This window comes from Danio rerio, chromosome 2, assembly GCF_049306965.1.
Source record: "Danio rerio strain Tuebingen ecotype United States chromosome 2, GRCz12tu, whole genome shotgun sequence".
Taxonomy (NCBI): Eukaryota; Metazoa; Chordata; class Actinopteri; order Cypriniformes; family Danionidae; genus Danio; species Danio rerio.
In genome coordinates this window covers 56,898,483-56,918,742 of record NC_133177.1, presented here as the reverse complement: position 1 = coordinate 56,918,742, position 20,260 = coordinate 56,898,483, and the positions used below count along the sequence as shown (strand labels likewise).

Below are 20,260 nucleotides of genomic sequence, written 5' to 3'. Positions count from 1 at the left end.
ATCAAATTAATAAACCATAACTTGAATGTAAGTCCCGGTGTGCACTTGGTTAGCTGATAACTTTGTTGCAATTAAATAAAAAAGTTATAATAAAAAATCTATAGTAATATTAATATAAGACCAACTGTCTTACATAAATATTAAAATTTAAAAATAAATAAATAAATAAATAAATAAATTATAAAAAACTAAATTTTATTAAATAAAAAAACAACAACATAATTTTAATGCAAGTCCCGGTGAGCTCTTGGCAAGCTGAAAACTTAGTTAGAATTAAACAAAAAAAAAAATTATAATAAAAGTAGAGAGAAATGTTAATGTAAGACCAACAGTCTTAAATAATGAATACAAATATCTAAAAAATAAAATAAAATAAAATACAATAAATAAACTGTCATTTTAATGCATCAAGTATCGGTGTGCACTTGGTAAGCTGATAACAGTTATAATTAAATAAAACATTCATTAAAAAATTAATTCTGATAAAAACATTCCAAACATAACTGAGACTAAAATCCCGAAATCCTCGAATAAAAGGTTAAAACCAAACACTGAGAGTTTTAGCATCGCACAGACAAAATTTCCAAGTAAAACTGTGCAGCTCAATAAAAACTGGAGCCATTGTTTGGCAAAAATCCCCATGTTCGCTGTGGTCACGATCAGTTTACAATATGGCGCGTGAGTGAAATGATATCGCGATGGATCGAATGCCCATTTCTCCTCTTTCAGAAAGATGAACAGCAATTCAGACTGTGCCTGATTCAATATCAACACACTTCATAATCTATAACAACAGCCTAAAATACCCACTAAACAACATCCTTCTCTCCAACCCCCTGCAAACTAGTTTCCCGCCAAAAACAAAAGGTCAATAAAACACACCCCGAAATCCCTACACCTATACACCCTGAATTAATCGCATCTAACTCTTAACTGCCATATTTATATGAAGTAGCATGTATGTAGCGTAAGATAGTCGTAATATTGTACATGGTTAATTAAAAAGATTTGGTCCTCTGGTCCCTATAGAGAGAGAATCTGCGTCATTTACACTTTATCTTAGTTTGTTTTCCCATTGAAACCCTCATTAAAAGCTACGGCCGTCTGATGATATGTGCACGGATCCATTTTTTTTCTTCTCCAGTCGCAGCCATGCACGTTTGTAAATCCACAAGTGTTCGCCGGGAAGAGAAAAAAGTTTTCGTCTCCGTCGTCACTCACAGTCTTTCATCGCAGTTTGGTTTTCGACGCGATATGCTTCTCAAAAACTCTCTTTTGTTGTTGTCTTCAGTGTGTGTGTGTGTGTGTGTGTGTGTTTTCGTGTGTAAGTAGTTGTTTTTTTTTTCAAGAAAAGTTTCCATCCGTCAAAAACGTCAAGACTACAAGTGTTGCAAACCTGCCAGAAAAAAACAGAGAGAGAGAGAGAAATGTCAGGTTATTTATTTATTTATTTTTTTAGAAGGGGGGATTTTGGCTCTGGAGACTTGGCTTCTCGCTGACAGACTGATACCTGGATGTCAAACCGAGAGCATCAGTCACAGCGAGCGTCAGAAATGATGGAGATGACATGAAACAGGCCTGCTGAGAGATTTCATCATCCCTGCCAGAGCTTCAAGCAAACATTTGACTGGTTTTGTCGGGAGAGTTTAGCGGAGAGGAGTTTTTATAAGGAGAGATGACTTTATTCGGTGTGTAGTCACACCGCGAGATGAAGCTGTGCAGATCATCTGGCTCATAAATGATAAATTAGTATGTTCATGTAACGGAGGCCAGGTAGTAAGTGCTGTGCAGGTAAACCTCACTCCTCTGACCTCTAAAGGTGCTCTAGCGACAGACGCTAGAGGTCATGGTATTTAGCCTCCTTGTTGGAGCAACCGAGTCCCATGCGGAAGGTCTCCAGTTCGATCCCAGCTTGGAGCAGGTTGGGTGCCGTAGGACCGGCGGGGTTACATTGGTGCCGTGACCCGGATGGGAGTGAGGTTTAGGAGGGTGAGTGTAACGGAGGCCAGCTAGTAAGTGCTGTGCAGGTAAACCTCACTCCTCTGACCTCTAAAGGTGCTCTAGCGACAGACGCTAGAGGCCATGGTCTTTAGCCTCCTTGGTAAAGCATCCGACTCCCATGCGGAAGGTCGCCGGTTCGATACCAGTTCGGAGCGGGTTGGGTGGCGTATGACTAGCGGGTTTACATTTACATGGACAATACTCTGGCGGCATTCCAAACCGCCTTCTACTCAGTAGGTACTGCATTTGAATTTAAACGTACTTCTCGGCCGTTGGAAAAGTGCGTTCAATACAATATGAATGTGAAAAGTATAAATGGAATTCGAACATACTACATCTGCCATTTTGTCATGGTCACGTGACCTACCTGCGTCATACAATTCATGAATTCTCTCGCGGTGCATTATGGGATAGCGCAGCGTGCATGGGATGCGCACTCCAGAATCTCGCTGGAAGTAGTAAGTCATCTGGGTACTTCTCGCATACTGATTTTCGAATTCTATGAATTCAAACATACTAATCGGCTCACATGCTGATTTTAGCGTACTATATAGTATTGAAGTATGCGGTTTCGGACACAGCCTCTGATTCTACCTGGTAAACAGCGATTTCTGATTACCTTAATCCAACCAAAGTCATAATCGAACTAAACAGAAATCGGATTAAGACTTGTGGAGAATGCTGATTTTACTCTACTATACAGGGACAGTGTACTGTCAGTGAGCGCCGTCTTATGGATGAGACGTTAAACCGAGGTCCTGACTCACTGTGGTAATTAAAAATTCCATGGAACGTAAAGAGTAGGGGTGTAACCCTGATGTCTTGGCCACATCTGCCCTCACCCATGTAGAATTTTACATTTTCTCAAGCGAGAATGACCTCGACTGAAACTTTCTCTCATACACCACGCCATTGGTACCCTTTTGGCAGTGGAAATGCAAGCCTGATAAAGGTGACCCTTACCGACCCGTAACGTACCACTCAATGAAAACGGACCATTAAAAATATGTATGTGTGTCTCCTCTCACCTCTCCTGATGGCTGCGGGTGTGTGTGTGTGCTTCTCTGGCTCTGGTCAGTACGGGCGGCTGGCGTCTTTCGGCCGCTTCAGCTGCACTTTCAAGCGCTTCATGCCGATCTGGAAGCCGTTCATGGCCTGGATGGCAGCCTGAGCGCTGGCGGGGTTATCGAAACTCACGAATCCTGCAGACAGCACAGACGCACACCGGCCTCAAAGTCTACATTTGCTCATTTTTAATTCATGCAAAGGAAATGGACAACAGATCCTCAAGGAAACAAGCAGACGGTGAAGACTTAATCAAATTAAACTAATTGGAGAAAGAGAGGGATGAATACAAATATTGAAGTCAAAATTATTAGCCCCCCTGTATTTTTTTATTACAATTTCTGTTTAACGGAGAAAAGATTTTATTCAACACATTTCTAATCATAATAGTTTTAATAACTCATTTCTAATAACTGATTTATTTTATCGTTGCCATGATGACAGTAAATAATATTTGACTAGATATTTTTCAGGATACTATTCAGCATTTAAAGGTTTAACTAGGTCAATTAGGCAAGTTATAGTAATCAGGCAATCATTGTATAATGATGGTTTGTTCTGTAGACAATCGGAAAAATAAATATACTGCTTTGGGGGGCTAATAATATTGACCTTAAAATGGTTTTAAAAAATTAAAAGCTGCTTTTATTCTAGCCGAACCAATAAGGCTTTCTCCAGAAGAAAAAATATTATAGGAAATACTTGTGAAAAATTCCTTGCTCTGCTAAACATAATTTGGGAAATATTTGAAAAAGTAGGGCTAATAATTGACCCCTCGCTAAGCCATACCCAAAAACCGCCACCCACCAATCGTGGCTTAGCAACCGTAGCTACACGCAGAGGCTCTGTCAAGCTTTCAAGCAAGGAAAACAGGCCAGAGCGTTGTGCTTATGGACTGTGCAAATCTGACACCCGGTCTCCTAAAAGTTTCGACAGGATGATGGAATTTTTTCCCCTTTTCAATACACAAAAACCCAAGAGGAGAAATGCCAACGTGAATCAAGCTGTGTGAGGGGCACAGCTTTTTGTTTTGATATTTCTGACACATTCAGTGACCGACGGCAATAACTCACACACCTCTTACCCTTAACAGATCTAAACTGTGTTTCCTAGCAGGTTATGTTTCCCAGCTGTCTTTTCCTTTTTTTTTTTTGCTCGATATTATGAGCACTGCTCTGTTAAAGCGTTCGCCATGAATAACGTTAGTCATACTACACTGAAAAAAGTGTTGCATGCAGAACTGTTGCAAACAGTTTATTTGTGTTGAATTTAAACGAACAAATTAGGTTTAATAATGTTCAACTTAATTTGTTTGTTTAAATTCAACACAAATAAATTGTTAAGAACCACTTAACGTAAAAAAAAATTGAGTAAATCTAAGGAATCATCTTTGAATAATTTTTTTTCAGTGTAATAGCGAATAAGTCATAATGACATGAGTTATTGATCCGGAAAAATACGAATCTGCGAATCTGTTGCTAACTTTACTGAACTTCATATTTGCATCTATTTAAAGCTACAAATATTTAAAATTACAAATCAACAGAACAAAACCGAGATATGATCACAAACTGAACACTTGCGATCAATATACTTTACCAGCAGCTGTTTTTCAGTCATTTATAAAGAGCACACAAACATACTGACAGTTATAGGTGACTTACTGTACAGTTACATGTCAATGATGCTAATATTCGGCACTAATCCATCAGTTTCCCCCTTCTGGCTGTTCTTTCTATGAATGAACTATATAAAAGCTCTGTCCATGCGTGTTTCCTTGTCAGTTAGCAACGCTATTTTTCATTGCACAGCAATAACATTAGTCTATCAAGCTTATTGGCTAAAAATAAAGAAATCACGATTTAATTATTTATTATTGTTATAATTAGATTATTTTTAAATGTCACCTTTCCTGCTGTGCATGACCTAAGCTGTTGATTGGTCAGCGTATGAGGCGGCTAGGCTAAGCTTGCTTAAATTTTTATTGTATTATTTTCTAATCGGTTGCCTATTATGTCGTGAATATACCCCTGTAATGCATACTGCATTGCTTTTTTGTCTGGCCTGTCTCACCTGTTCGCCAAAAATGACATTATATCCCTGGCCATGTCTGACACCGGTGCTTAAACATTGTAAAAGCCGTGCCAAGCAAGAAAGCTTGACAGGCGTAGCAACAGTAACTACCCTGCTGAAAAATCCAGCTTAAACCAGCTTAGGCTGGTTGTAGCTGGTTGACCAGCCTGGTTTTAGAGGGGTTTTGGCCATTTCCAGGTTGGTTTCCAGCCATTTCCAGCCTGGTCTTAGCTGGTCAGGCTGGAAAATGACCAGCCAAATCCAGCTAAAACCAGCTTGACCAGCCTGGTTTAAGCTGGATATAGCTGGTTTTGGCTGGACTCCCAGCTTGGCTAGGCTGGTCAAGCTGGTTTTAGCTGGTCATCTCCCAGCCTGACCAGCTAAAACCAGGCTGGAAATGGCTGGAAACCAGCCTGGAAGTGGCCAAAACCCCTCTAAAACCAGCCTGGTCGACCAGCTAAAACCAGCCAACCAGCCTAGGCTGGTTTAAGCTGGATTTTTCAGCAGTGTAAGGAGGGCGGGGCTTAGCAAAGGGTAAGTTGTGACTTCAACTGTACATGGTAGGCCATTTAAATGGATACACCTTAATAAAATGGGAATGGTTGGTGATTAACATCCTGTTTGTGGCACATTAGTATATGTGAGGGGGCAAACTTTTCAAGATGGGTGGTGACCATGGTGGCCATTTTGAAGTCGCAAGAAAAACAATGGTTTTTTTGGTTTTAACGTAACTTCATTCTTTCATGAGTTATTTACAAGTTTCTGACCACTTATAAAATGTGTTCAATGTGCTGCCCATTGTGTTGGATTGTCAATGCAACCCTCTTCTCCCACTCTTCACACACTGATAGCAACACCGCAGGAGAAATGCCAGCACAGGCTTACTGTATCCATAGTTTCAGGTGCTGCACATCTTGTATCCTCACACCATAGACAATTGCCATTGTTTTTTGGTGAAATTTCTAAATAGTTTGATGTGTCAAATGACCCTCTTCCTAATGAAAAAACAAAAGTTGGATCCAAGATGGCCGACTTTAAAATGACCACCACCCATCTTGAAAAGTTTGCCCGCTCACATATACTAATGTGCCACAAACAGGATGTTAATATCATCAACAATTCTCACTGTATTAAGGTGCATCCATATAAATGGCCCACCCTGTATATAAGTTGAGTGTGTGTGAAAGCAGGAGGGCGTGGCTTACCGAAACACTTGCTCTGATTGGTGGCTCTGTCCATGAACACCTTTGACGAGATGACAGATCCGAATGGAAGAAACATCTGCATGAGCTCATTATCACCAAACTCCTGCGGCAGGTGATAAATGAACAGGTTGCAGCCTTCAGGACCTGAAAACGCACACACATATTTAATATGCTGGCAACGAACTTCTTCATGAAAGTGCTATAAACAATGTGCATTAGGCATGGTGTCCTTGCTTAAACCAGCCTAAGCTGGTTGGCTGGTTTTAGCTGGTCGACCAGCCTGGTTTTAGAGGTGTTTTGGCCACTTCCAGGCTGGTTTCCAGCCATTTCCAGTCTGGTCGTAGCTGGTCAGGCTGGGGGATGACCAGCTAAAACCAGCTTGACCAGCCTAGCCAAGCTGGGAGTCCAGCCAAAACCAGCTATATCCAGCTTAAACCAGGCTGGTCAAGCTGGTTTGGGCTGGATTTGGCTGGTCATTTTCCAGCCTGACCAGCTAAGACCAGGCTGGAAATGGCTGGAAACCAACCTGGAAATGGTCAAAACCCCTCTAAAACCAGGCTGGTCGACCAGCTAAAACCAGCCAACCAGCCCAGGCTGGTTTAAGCTGGATTTTTCAGCAGGGTTAAGATACAGCCATTATAAAACACACCTAAGTGAAGTTTTTCAAACTCATTTCGAGAGGAGCACGTGATATAATTGACTGCAGCTGGCCTCCCATCTACACTAATTACTTAGCCAATCAGATCTATCATAACTCACTATAAGTAGCCTAGCTAGATTTACTCCCTTATCTTCGTTTTCTGAAGAAACCCCCCATCCACCCCTTTCTCCTCCTTTCCTCCCTTCAAAAAGGGGAGCTCTTGAGAACCACCTGATCTCGAACACCCCTCACATGCTCTATGGACCTGGCAGGAGCCCTGGGCTCAACTATCTCCGAGCTCAGGGTTCTCTCCCGGGACAGCATGCCAAACCTGCTAACAGTTGTCAAACAATATCTAAGTGTGAACTCTTGAAAAACTGTTTATTTCTTTAACATTGTTTTATTTGTTCACTTGTTTTCCTTCGGCTTATTATCTTAATTCATCAAGGGTCACCACAGCACAATGAACCACCAACTTATCCAGCATATGTTTTACAAAGTGGATGCCCTTCCAGCTGCAACCCAGTACTGGAAAACATCCATACACACTCATTCACACTACGGCTAATTTACTTTATCTAATTCCCCTTTAGCGCATGTGTTTGGACTGTGGGGGAAACCGGAGCCCCCGGAGGAAATCCACACCAAATGGGGAGAACATGCAAACTCCACACAGAAACACCAACTGATCCAGCCGGGACTCGAACCAGCGACCTTCTTGCTGTGAGGCGACAGTGCTAACCACTGAGCCACCGACAATGAATGTGTATTTTGCAATTAATACAGGATTGCCAAGTCTGCTTCAGGTTTCCACGAAATTGGGCTACATTTAATTACTTGTAACGGCTTTAATTTTTTACTCCGCCGGTTAAAGGTTTGACATATTGCGTTAATTATATTCATTCATTCATTTTCTTTTCAGCTTAGTCCCTTTATTAATCTGGGGTCGCTACAGCGGAATGAACCACCAACTATTCCAGCATTTGTGTTACGCAGCGGATGCCTTTCCAGGCACAACCCATCACTGGGAAACATCCACACACACTCATTCACACACACACTCATACACTACAGTCAATTCTAGCTTACCCAATTCACCTATACAACATGTCTTTGGACTGTGGGCCTAACCAGAGCACCCGGAGGAAACCCACACGGCATGCGAACACAGGGAGAACATGCAAACGCCACACAGAAATGACAACTGACCCAGCCAAGGCTCGAACCAGGGATCTTCTTGCTGTGAGGTGAACGTGCTACCCACGGCGCCTCCCGCAAAAATTATATTTACATGATATTTGTTCATTCATTCATTCATTTTCTTGTCGGCTTAGTCCCTTTATTAATCCGGGGTCGCCACAGTGGAATGAACCGCCAACTTATCCAGCAAGTTTTTACGCAGCGGATGCCCTTCCAGCCGCAACCCATCTCTGGGAAATAGATATTTGTTATGATATAAAATTGATATCCGATCATTGATAAACACACTGTGCGAGGATGATGAAATAGAGCAAACACATTTTGTGAGGTGCAGGAGCTCTACAGGCTGTTTTAGTTTCCACGGTAACAGATCAGCAGAACCGTCCAGGATTGTTTATAAATAATAACAGCAAAATCATATGTGATCTACAGAAGAGTGTCAGTCGATTTACAAAGGCTGTTTCTCAATATGCGTTCTTCAGCGGTCTTGCGTCCTCGTGTTCTCGTGCAACGTCATCATCAGCTGCCTTAGTTCAGTTCCAGTACTCAAGACCGCAAGTACGGAGGACGCGTGAAACCTCCCGGATGTGATCTTGATATCGAGGACGCACCGATGCAGAATTGAGCACCGAACTCGCACTGGAAGTCCCAGAAGTCATTGCGACTGGAGGTGGAAAGTGCAGCATTTTATTTAGATTTATTATTAAAGTTCAGAGATATCACTTATTTACCTCAGGAGTTTCCCTAAATAAAACGGTGAAAGTAAACATTAACATCTTAATAAAGGTATTAACACATTAAGGGTGTTTGTTTGCTGAAATTCGTATTAAAATGTGTTTTATTTATATTGTGCAGGGTATATTTATAATGCTTTTATGCACAGTATATATTTTGAAGAGGGGAAAAACAATAAATCGTTGTATGAGTGCTGTAATGTTTCAATAATTTCCATTTAAAACGCATGAAGGTCATGTGACCATCAGGAAGAACGCAGCATCTCATTTCTCAAAGGACGCGTTCTCTGCCCTCGCGGTCTCCTGAGTTCGTTCTTCCGAGGACACCTGGCAAGACCGGTCTCCATAAGAGCGCAAGTCCGTTCTCTGCGTTCTTGGAATTGAGAAACAGCCAAATTAATTATTTTTATTAACTCTTTTAATTGAACTTAATTTCAGAAGTTTGGAGTTTACTTCAGCCAGAGTTTGTAAATCATTTTGGCATTTACACTAGATGGCACAGGGCAGTCACATGACATCATGCCTGCTGGGCTGTAAACCTTAAGGATGGCAGATTTTTTAGGATAATCCGAATATAAAATTATTTTAAATGAAGAAATGAATCATGCAAATTATGCCAAATGTGTATATTTTACGAATGGGCAGTGACATATTTTGAGGTTTGATAGGCTCATGATGGAGTCAGACACAATATTCATTCTGTTTCCACTGCAGCAAGACTTTATATTCTATACTGGACATTATTTCTGTTCAGTGACGAGACTTTTGTCTAAGCAAAGTCAGACTTTACTGTCCTAATTAAATAATTAAAAATGAAGGCATGATCATATTTTGTTTTGGTAAAATAAGCGTAATCTAGAGGCCTTTACCTTTCATATAAGCCACTTCTGATACCAAATGACAAACTAGAAGTCAAGGTATTATTTGTATTTCCTAAAACCTGGATAGGCGACAAGACGTTTGTCAGGTAGTTGTAGTTTACTCAAACACATAGTAAACTGAATACCTCAAAAAATCACATTCTAAAAGTGGTGTAATCAAAAGTGAGGATTCTAAAACGGAACTCAGTTGCAACACAGGAAAAAGAGTTACTCTTTGATACTCCTAGACAGGAATATATACAGCATGAAGTGAATTTCATTCGGAGAGAGCTACTACAGGGAGGCATTTTACCTTCTCTCTGCTGCTGCTGTTGCTGCTGGATGATCTGCGCAGGCTGTGGCAGTGTCTGGCCTATAGGGGTCAGTGTTGTGGCAGGATATATGGCTGCGCAAGCATACAGGAGGAAGAGAAAGAGGGACAGATGAGGCAAGAATAAGGACAAGACGAAGGCTGACCTTTATATGCTAATGAAATATGACAGGATCACAGTGCAATGAATTCTGAAGGCACGTTCATCATATATCAAACTGATTCAAAGCGGCAGATCTCCAGGCGTCCGTATGATAGCTGTAATATCCAGAAAATTCAAATACAACCTGAGGTTTCAATCACAGCAAAGTCACCTACTAGCAATAACACTGCGCCAGGAAAGTTATTTTTCTGTCAAAGTGACATTTGAGGGGGAAAAAAATATCAACCGCAGTGGATGAAACGTCTCAAATTAGATTTTTTTTAAACATCGGATCATTTCTGCCGAATGAGATTACATGGAGAGCAAATGTTTTTTGAACAAACGTCTCAAACTGAGCTCGGGTTGAGAGATATGCTTACATGATTTCTCCTGAACACCAAGATTTTAGCGTGTGTGTGAGTGTGTGTGTGTGCGTCAGTGTTTGTTTACATTTCGTCACCTTAGAATTAAAAGGTTCTATCTGCGTTCTGAATGATTTTGAGATATTGAGCTTTAAAGTTTTTGCATTCTATATAGCAAACAACATGTGTGTAACAGATCTTTTTCATACATTAACATGACAGAGACCCTAGGGGTTCTCTAAATGTAAATTATGAAAGTTCTCTTACATTTGCAAAATGGAGTAAATAAACCACGGTAAATGCAGATAGAACCTTCTCATTCTGAAAAGTCATTTTCCGCTTGGAATTATAAGGTTCTATCTGGCAGATCATTCATTGAAGCATTACTTATCAAAAAATACAATAAAAATATATATAGTTTAGTGTTGTAAAAACATGTTTATGCTTGAGAAAGTTAAAATTTTGTTTTCTGTAACATTTCATGTTTTAGGATGAATATTTTTTCTTAATTTTCTTAAATTAAGCATACAAGGCTGTACTATTTTTTTTCCAGTGCAGCTGTTAATTTTATCTAATTAATACATTCATATTTATAAAATGTTATGCTCTAAATAAATTATTAAATTATATTTATTAAATTATATGCCCCATGAAATAAATTAAGTATTTGCCCTTCAAGGCTTAATATTAAACTTATAGACTTTAAAAGAAACAGACTATGAGCAAATGAGTTTAATAAACACTGAAAAGTGTTTTACTGACTATATATACACAAATAAAAATATTTCACATTTAATATACACATTTTTAAATATTCATTTCTTTTTCAGCAATATAAAATTAAGCATTTCATCTCAATGTTTGTGACGCATTGACGCAGTGGGAAGCACGATTGTCTCACATCAAGAAGGTCGCTGGTTCGAGCCTTGGCTGGGTCAGTTGGCATTTTTGTGTGGAGTTTGCATGTTCTCCCCGTGTTTGCGTGGGTTGTCTCTGGGTGCTCTGGTTTCCCCCACAAGTCAAAAGACATGCGGTACAGGTGAATTGGATAAGCTAAAATAGGCCATAGTGTATATGTGTGATTGAGTGTGTATAGGTGTTTCCCAGTGTTGGGTTGCAGCTTGAAGGGCATTTGCTGTGTAAAAAAAAACATATACTGGATAAGTTGGTGGTTCATTCCGCTGTGGCGACCCAAGATTAATAAAGGGACTAAGTCGAAAAGAAAATGAATGAATTAATTTCAGTGTGAAGAAATGTTTCTAAATCATTACATTTACACACATTTCAATTTTGTGTGGTGTGGCATTATTTAGTCGACTCTGATTTTGTGTGATTTTGTCTTTCTGGTGTTTCCTGCTGTCAATGGAGCAGTCCGGCGAAATGACAAAGAAAGCTTATCCTGATTGGTCCTCGTGCATGCATTAAAAATGCTGATTGGCTCACAGATAGAACCTTATAGAGCCAAGCTAGAGTTCAACTTTGTAGATACACCTTTTTTGTTTTTTAAATAAAAAGCCTAAAATGTAAACAACATATAAAAACACATCCCATAATGTAAATAAGTTGCCATTTAAAAAGAATATGTGAATAACTCAACTTTGACAAAAATGTCAGATAGAACCTTATAATTCTACGGCGGCGATTTGTAGTTTGATTCTTTTTGGTTCATTTGTTTGTAACTGGATGACATGGTGGCTCAGTGGTTAGCCCTGTCACCTCATAGCAAGAAGGTCGCTGGTTCAAGTCCCGGCTGGGTCAGCTGGCGTTTCTGTACAAACCAGTCCAAACCAGGCCCGTGCACAGACCCTTACAGGGGCAGGTGCTCAACGCAATCGAAAATTAAAGAGAGGGTGGGGGTGTGGTGGGATGATGTGAAGTGAATGCCGGCAGGGGGGGTGGTGGTATGCGCAATCGCAAAGTGAAGTGCGGGGGGAGGGAGGGGTGGAGCGTAGGTTGGGGGGTGAGGGGTGTGTGTGTTGGATCGCAAAGTGAAGGGCGGGGGTGGTGGGGTTGAGAGAAGGGTGGGGGTCGGTCAAGCGAGTGCCTGCTGAGAGTGGCACCTCAGCCAATGCGGGCAGAGGGGCAGTGGCTCTAGCCACCGGGCCACCCCCCTGTGCACGGCCCTGGTCCAAACACATGCACTGTAGGTGAATTGAATCAACTAAAGTCGCCGTAGTTTGTAAATGAGGGTGTATGGATGTTTCCCAGTACTGGGTTGCAGCTGGAAGGGCATCCACTGAGTAAAAAATATGCTGGCGGTTCATTCCACTGTGGCGACCTCTGATGAATAAAGGGACTAAGCTGAGGTAAATTAAATGAATGAATGTTTGTAACTGGTGTTGGGTGCTTTGTTACACACTCAGTACTAAAAAAGTTAAATAAATACAGTATCAGGTTTTCTTAAAGGGCCATGAAACCCCCTTGTTTCAGCAGGATGTTTTCACACATCTACTTTGGAAAAAGTCAGAAAAGTGGGTGTGTCCAGCTGTGTTTAGGGGGAGTGTCGGAGGAACTAAAGTGGGATGGTGTGGGAGTGTCTATTTGGGCACGCACGAGTTTCAGAGTCAAAACAAACACACACACACACACACACACAAACACGTGAGAAAGTGATAGTGTAAACATGGAAATCTGTAGTCGAATTATTTGCCAAATTATTAAATGGTGGACTTTAACTGCAGTTTGGCTCTTTCATTCAGGAAATTCATTCATGTCCCTCGCGAAAAACGAGATATTTGATTCGAGGAACTGCTCTAAGCGTGTATTTTTCATGCAATGTTTGAAACCGCACGGCGAATGAGAGAAAAAAAAACCTTCAGCATTTCCCGGAAACTTAGATGCACACAGCAGGTAGTGCCAGAAAGCCGCGTGTGTTATTCCGGTCACTAAATGCGGCGAAAATCCTACACGAGGTTAAAGTTTGGTTGTGGTGCTAACATGTTTACACTCGGTGCAATAGTTAACTTAGTTCGATACGAACAAACTAAATAAACAAAGAGCGCTGGTCGCTCACTTACCAAATCTGTAGAGACAGGACAATCACCAGCAACTAGAGCCGCGTCTTTATTTAGAGGAGACTACAAGCGTCGCGTACACTGTTAATCCACACGTGACTCCAGCTGCGCTCTCACAGAGAGAAAATGAAAACAAAACTTAACGGCAGCAAACTATAAAAGCAACACTTCACGCTTGTTTTGCCAACACAACGTGGCGTCTCTGTCGTCTAAACACTGTGACAGTAATGAATATTAATGAAGTTGCACAATAGAGCGCGCTGATTGGTTTGAACCAAGCCTTACTCATGCATTAATGCATCACACTGTAAGACGTAATAAGACACGCTCTGGCACAGACGTCCAGTCTGCACGCTGGAATACAACGCTATTATGTCATGACCGTGACGCAGCTTCAAAAATCCGTTTCAAACCGGAAGTACGAATTTGCTTGAAATAACGCAAAAAACAACCAATTTACACTTTTTAGTGAAATATAGGTGTCCTAATAGTGTTTTTTAGCAGTGTGGGACACATATACGACTGTCAACAGCTCAAAAAATGTGTTTTGGTGTTTCGTGACCCTTTAAGTACTGGAGGTACCAAGGACCAAGTCAGCCCAGTTCTAGATGCAATCAGTGAAAGTTGCCAATTACACAGTTTAAAATTTCGTCCTGGTGTGTTTGTTGTTTTTTTCCTGGCATGGTGTTCTCGTTCTTAGCGCTTCCGTCGGTTGGCACTTGGATCGGAAACATGCATGCCGCATGTGAGAGCACAGTAAGTGCACTGTAAGTGGTTTCTTTTATCCTGAGCTTGTGTCTTGCGTCCTGTTTGTGTTGTGTTGAGCACGTGGTTCAGGTTTACATGCGCCGCATGCTTTAGTGTTGAGTTTTATGTAAACGTGCAGTTAATGAGTTCTCTCATTGGCTGCGTACTCTAGTCCTGAGCACATGGCTTGTGTTGTGACTTTGTACCATGTGCTCTCCCGTCTATTGTCTTGTCGCACCCACCTTGTTATCTCATTATTTATCGTTATGTTCACCTGCCCTCTTGTCAGTTTATTGGTTTGCTGTTTTTATTTGTTCTCCTAGTGTGCTTTGTCTGGTGCTGGTCCATCATCGTTGTTCTTCTGTCCGTCAAGTCAAGCCAAGCCAAGCCGAGTCAAGTCAAGTCGAGTTAGTTTTGTTTTGTTGCTATATTTTCCACCCACAGGGTTGTCGCTTTTTGTTTTTTTTAAATATTAAAATTTTTTGTTCTACGCATTTGGGTCCTCGCTACATCCTTCCCAACACCCAACCCTGACAGTATTGCTGAGTTTCTGAAATTTTTTACAGCATTTTCCCAAAATATATGTAAAGTTTTGCCCAGATTGTATAGTTGAGTTAAGTTATGTCAAAGTAAGATTTGTCACCTAAAATCATTCCATTTGCTGAAACACAAAGAAAGTTGTGGCCCAATAAAAACTAAATTAAGACTTTTACCTTTTCCCAACAGGGAAAACCAGCAACAATCAAGAATGCATGCAATGCATTTGGTGTCGTGGCTTTGCAATCAAAACATGTGATTATAATAGAAGTCAATGGCCCCAAAACAGCCACCAACATAATGAAAGGATAGTCAGTTTAAACACTACACAAAGTTTTCGAGAAGAGCATCTTTGAGAAACGAGCACCTGTGTATTGCTGGACGCCAGTGAATGCTTGCTGGAGCGTGTCGGCTGCGGTTGGGCTCTGGGTCGAGTACGGCGGCAACCCATTGGTGTAAACCGCCTCCACCGGATGACCATTGGGTTGGTGCGGGATCCCGCTGAATCCGTTCACTATTGGGGTCACGATGCTTGGCACGGCGGAGGAAGCCAGATTAGCCGGAGGAGAGCTCAAACCTGCGGACGATAAAATAAAGAAACTCTTCAAACTTTTCAAACCTTTTTATTATTACGTCTGTAATTCAAATATTTTTCCAAATGATGTTTAACAGAGCAGACATTTTTTCAGTTTTTCCTAAATTTTTATTTTTTTTCTGAAGAAAGTCTGAAAGAATGTCTGTAACATTACAAAGCGTACCCTAGTCTAGCCTTGCAGTGTTGATGTTGTTTTGTCGCCTGTATTGACCTTATTGCCTGTGATCTATGGTTTTGGATTATCCTCATGCTACCGTTTGCTCCTGTTATGACAGACTGACTAAGTTGTAAATAATCTGCATTTGCAATAGTCCTATCTCTTGCAAATAACCGGAAAACACTCACTATCACCCGAACTACAATTTTACCACTGAACTGCACTACATTTTACATAAGGCACCTAACATACACACCAGTTCTGGTTCACCCCTGATTACTTGCACATGGCTGCAGCTCATGAAGACTTATTAGTTCCATTACCTCACATTCTCACACATATTGCTGAGTCTTGTTGGTCTGTAACATTACAAAGTGTACCCTAGTCTAGCCTTGCTGTGTTTTCTGACCCTTGTTTTGTCCTTTGTTGATGTTGTTTTGCCACCTGTATTGACCTTATTGCCAGTGACCTCGACCTACGCTTTTGGATTACCCTCATGCTACCTTTTGCTCCTGTTTTGACCATTTGAAAAAGTTGTAAATAATTTGCATTTGCAATAGTTCTTGCTCTTGCAGATCACTGGAAAACACTCACTTTCACCAGAACTGCAATTCTACCACTGAACTGCACAACATCTCCTGTCAGGCACCTCAAACACATACCAGTTCAGGATCACCCCTGATTACTTGCACACGGCTGTATCTCTTGAAGATTGATTAGTTGGACTATCTCACATTCACACATATATTGCTGAGTCTTGTTTGCCTGTAAAGTTACAAAATGTACCCTAGTCTAGCCTTGCCGTGTTTCCTGACTCTTATTTTGTTCTGTGTTGATGTTGTTTTGCCACCAGTACTGACCTTTTTGCTTGTGACCTCGACCTACGCTTTTGGATTACCCTCATGCTACCGTTTGCTCTTGTTTTGACCATCTGACAAAGTTGTAAATAATCTGCATTTGCAATAGTTCTAGCTCTTGCAAATCACTGGAAAACACTCACTATCACCTGACCTACATTTCAGCCATTGAACTGCACTACATTTCCCATCAGTCACCACACACACATGCCAGTTTTGGATCACCCCTGATTACTTGCACCTGGCTGTATCTCTTGAAGATTGATTAGTTGGACTATCTCACATTCACAAATATATTGCTGAGTCTTGTTTGCCTGTAAAGTTACAAAGCGTACTCTAGTCTAGCCTTGCCGTGTTTTCTGACTCTTGTTTTGTTCTGTGTTGATGTTGTTTTGGCACTAGTATGGACCTCTTTGCTTGTGACCTCGACCTACGCTTTTGGATTACCCTCATGCTTACGTCTGCTCCTGTTTTGAACGTCTGACAACGTTGTAAATAATCTGTATTTGCAATAGTTCTATCTCTTGCAGATCACTGGAAAACACTCACTATCACCCAAACTACAAGTCTGCCATTGAACTGCACAACATTTCTCATCAGGCACCTCACACACATACCAAATCTGTATCACCCCTGATTACTTGCACACAGCTGTAGCTCATAAAGACTGCCTATATTGACCTCTTTTGCATGTGACCTCGACTACCCTTTTGGATTACCCTCATGCTACTGTTTGCTCCTGATTACACCACTGCCTGTCTGACAAAGTTGTAGATAATCTGCATTTGGACATTGTACCCAAACTCCTTTTAACAATTAACTTTGTTAGGCCTTTAAATTGCACTTTAAAATATGAAAATATTGTCAAAATTATGCTGTTTTGTTATTCTAGCAGTATTTTATTGAGTAGCAATTGCTGTTTTTGGTAATAATCATATATATTTCCATACATATTACCATATAATAATAATAATAATATATATATATATATATAATAATATAATAATATATATATATATATATATATATATATATATATATATATATATATATATATATATATATATATATATATATTAAAATACAAACATAATAAAAATGTTCATGTTAATGTTTAAGTTTTAGTAATCGGGTTTGTGTTTTTTTGTTGTTTATTTTCTTGACAACCAGCTGGAAAACAATGAATTCTAATGTTTCTATGTTTTATTTACAGTCAGCAATTATTTCAAATACGTTTTGTTTTGCTTTACCATTTATGTGTAGGTAATTATAATAATCCTACTTTTAAAATAAAATTAAAAAAGTTTCTGCAAAGTTGTTACTGTTTGCAACAGGCATATGAATAATATAATAGTGAGACAAGTCTAGAAAATTGATGCAAAAAATTCAGCTTTATATTATTATATCAATATATAAATTATTATTAATGATTTTCACAAAAAATATTAAATAATAATCATAATAATGGTGATGATAATGATAATGATAATGATAATAATAATAATAATAATAATAATAATAATAATAATAATAATTAGTATTATTTTCATAATTATTATAATTATAATTATTGTGTAATTATTATTATTATTATTATTAGATTATCATATATAATTATTATTATTGGCTGTAGTGTATGTGTGTGAATGAGTGTGCATGGGTGTTTCCCAGTATCGGGTTGCAGCTGGAAGGGCACCCACTGTGTAAAACATATTCTGGAATAGTTGGCGGTTCATTCCGCTGTTGTGACCCTGGATTAATAAAGGGACTAAGCCAAAACAGAAAATGAATGAATGAATGAGTTGGCGGTTCATTCCATCGTGATCACCCTGATGAATATAGGGACTAAGTCAAAGTAAAATTAATGAATTAATTAATGAAGCCTTACAAAAACTCAAAATCCCAACAACTCCAGTCCTGCAGAAAATGCGCATACAATTCTTTCAGGTAAGTGTCAGATCTCAACACAGCCACATGAAGCCTGATAAATGTTTGTGTGTGTGTTTGTGAGAGCAGCACAGGACCGCAGATGTATGATGCAGAAGCTGATTATACACACACGTCTGCAGGCGGTTTCTAATGTTGGACAGATCAACACGCTTCAACTTCACTGTCAATCAGAGCGCAGAAGAGCAGGTGCTCAGAAAAACACACTCCGCCAGGCTTAAAGAGGTGCAAATACATACACACACACACACACACACACACACACACACACACACACACACACACACACACACAAAACACACACAAACAAAACACACACACACACAGACCTACGCATAAATACTCACACACATAAACACACACACTTATGCATAAACACATACACAAACATACACACCTAAGCGTTGACACACATAAAGACACACCAACACACACACAAAAAACACACACATAAACACAAACGTGTATAAACACACACAAATACAAACAAACACAATACACACATGCATAAACCGACCACACACACACAAACACACATGCGCGCGCACACACACACACACACACACACACACACACACACACACAAAGATGCACAAACACACATATGCACATAAACATGTACACACAGAAAGACACACCAACACACACACAAAACACAGACATAAACACAAACATGTATAAACACACACAAATACAAACACATACAATACACACATGCATAATCCGACCAAACACACACAAACACACATGCGCGCACACACACACACACACACAAGCACACACACACACACACACACACACACACACACACACACACACACACACACACACACACACACACACACACACACACACACACACACACACACACACATATATACAGATACATAAACACAAAACACACACATATACAAACACACATTTAAACATAAACACACACACACACACACACACACACACACACACACACACACACACACACACACACACACACTTATAAATAAACACACCCACACACATATATACAGATATATAAACACAAAACACACACATATACAAACACAAAAAACACACACTCACACTTGTGTCGACGTTAGTAAAGCGATTTATTTATAGCACAGTTATTAGTTTGAGGGTGTTTAATGGTGAAGGTCCTGATATGAATGTGATTCTGCTGGTTGAGTTAGTTGTGATGAGGAGAACAAGAGCAGCACTTGCCTTCAGCGTCTGCTTTAGCTCAGTGTGTGAATTCAGTTCAGACGCTGTCAGGTGTTTGAATGTGAGAGTGATGCTCTCTCTCTCTCTGAGTGTGTGTGTGTGTGTTATTAACACTCTCTGACTCACTGTCACACGTACGGTTCTCTACGCTCGTTTTACACTCATCCTTTATCCCTTTCCTCTCCTCAGCTCTAGGTGAATCCTGCTGAAACCTGTTTAAGGTGAGACATCTACAGATCCTGAAAGCTGCTCTCTGGCTGATCAGAGTTTGAACACTTTGTGCTCTATTTTGACGTGCATGCACAGAGCGTATAACACAGGGCGCAAACGCTTTCAGGGCGTGTCAGAACGCATTTTTGCTAATTTACGGACGGGAAAATCCGCTTTGCGCCATGGCGCATGGTCTAAAAGGTTTGAGTTTATTTTCTTAATGAGTTATAGGTGTGTTTTGAGAATAAACCAATCAGAGTCTCATCTCCTATTCCCTTTAAGAGAAAGCTGCGTCGCACCATAAACGCATTCGCTATTTACAGAACGTAAAGTAAGTCTAAGTGGAAAAAATGAGCATTTCACAA

General features: G+C 40.2%; 1 protein-coding gene across 2 annotated transcripts in view; it reads right to left on the bottom strand.

Moving 5' to 3' along the window:
- Positions 1-393: 393 nt before the first annotated feature.
- The window catches only part of LOC141378996 (CUGBP Elav-like family member 5), a 253,784-nt gene continuing 233,917 nt past the window's right edge, over positions 394-20,260 (bottom strand). For both annotated transcript variants that reach the window (XM_073931439.1, XM_073931436.1), the window contains 5 exons: positions 15,279-15,488; positions 10,092-10,184; positions 6,345-6,488; positions 3,030-3,203; positions 394-1,396 (listed from right to left, as the gene is read on the bottom strand). In XM_073931439.1, the coding sequence (XP_073787540.1) occupies positions 3,076-3,203; positions 6,345-6,488; positions 10,092-10,184; positions 15,279-15,488 (575 nt within the window). In that variant the 3' untranslated portion in view covers positions 394-1,396; positions 3,030-3,075. The remainder of the gene's footprint in view (positions 1,397-3,029; positions 3,204-6,344; positions 6,489-10,091; positions 10,185-15,278; positions 15,489-20,260) is intronic.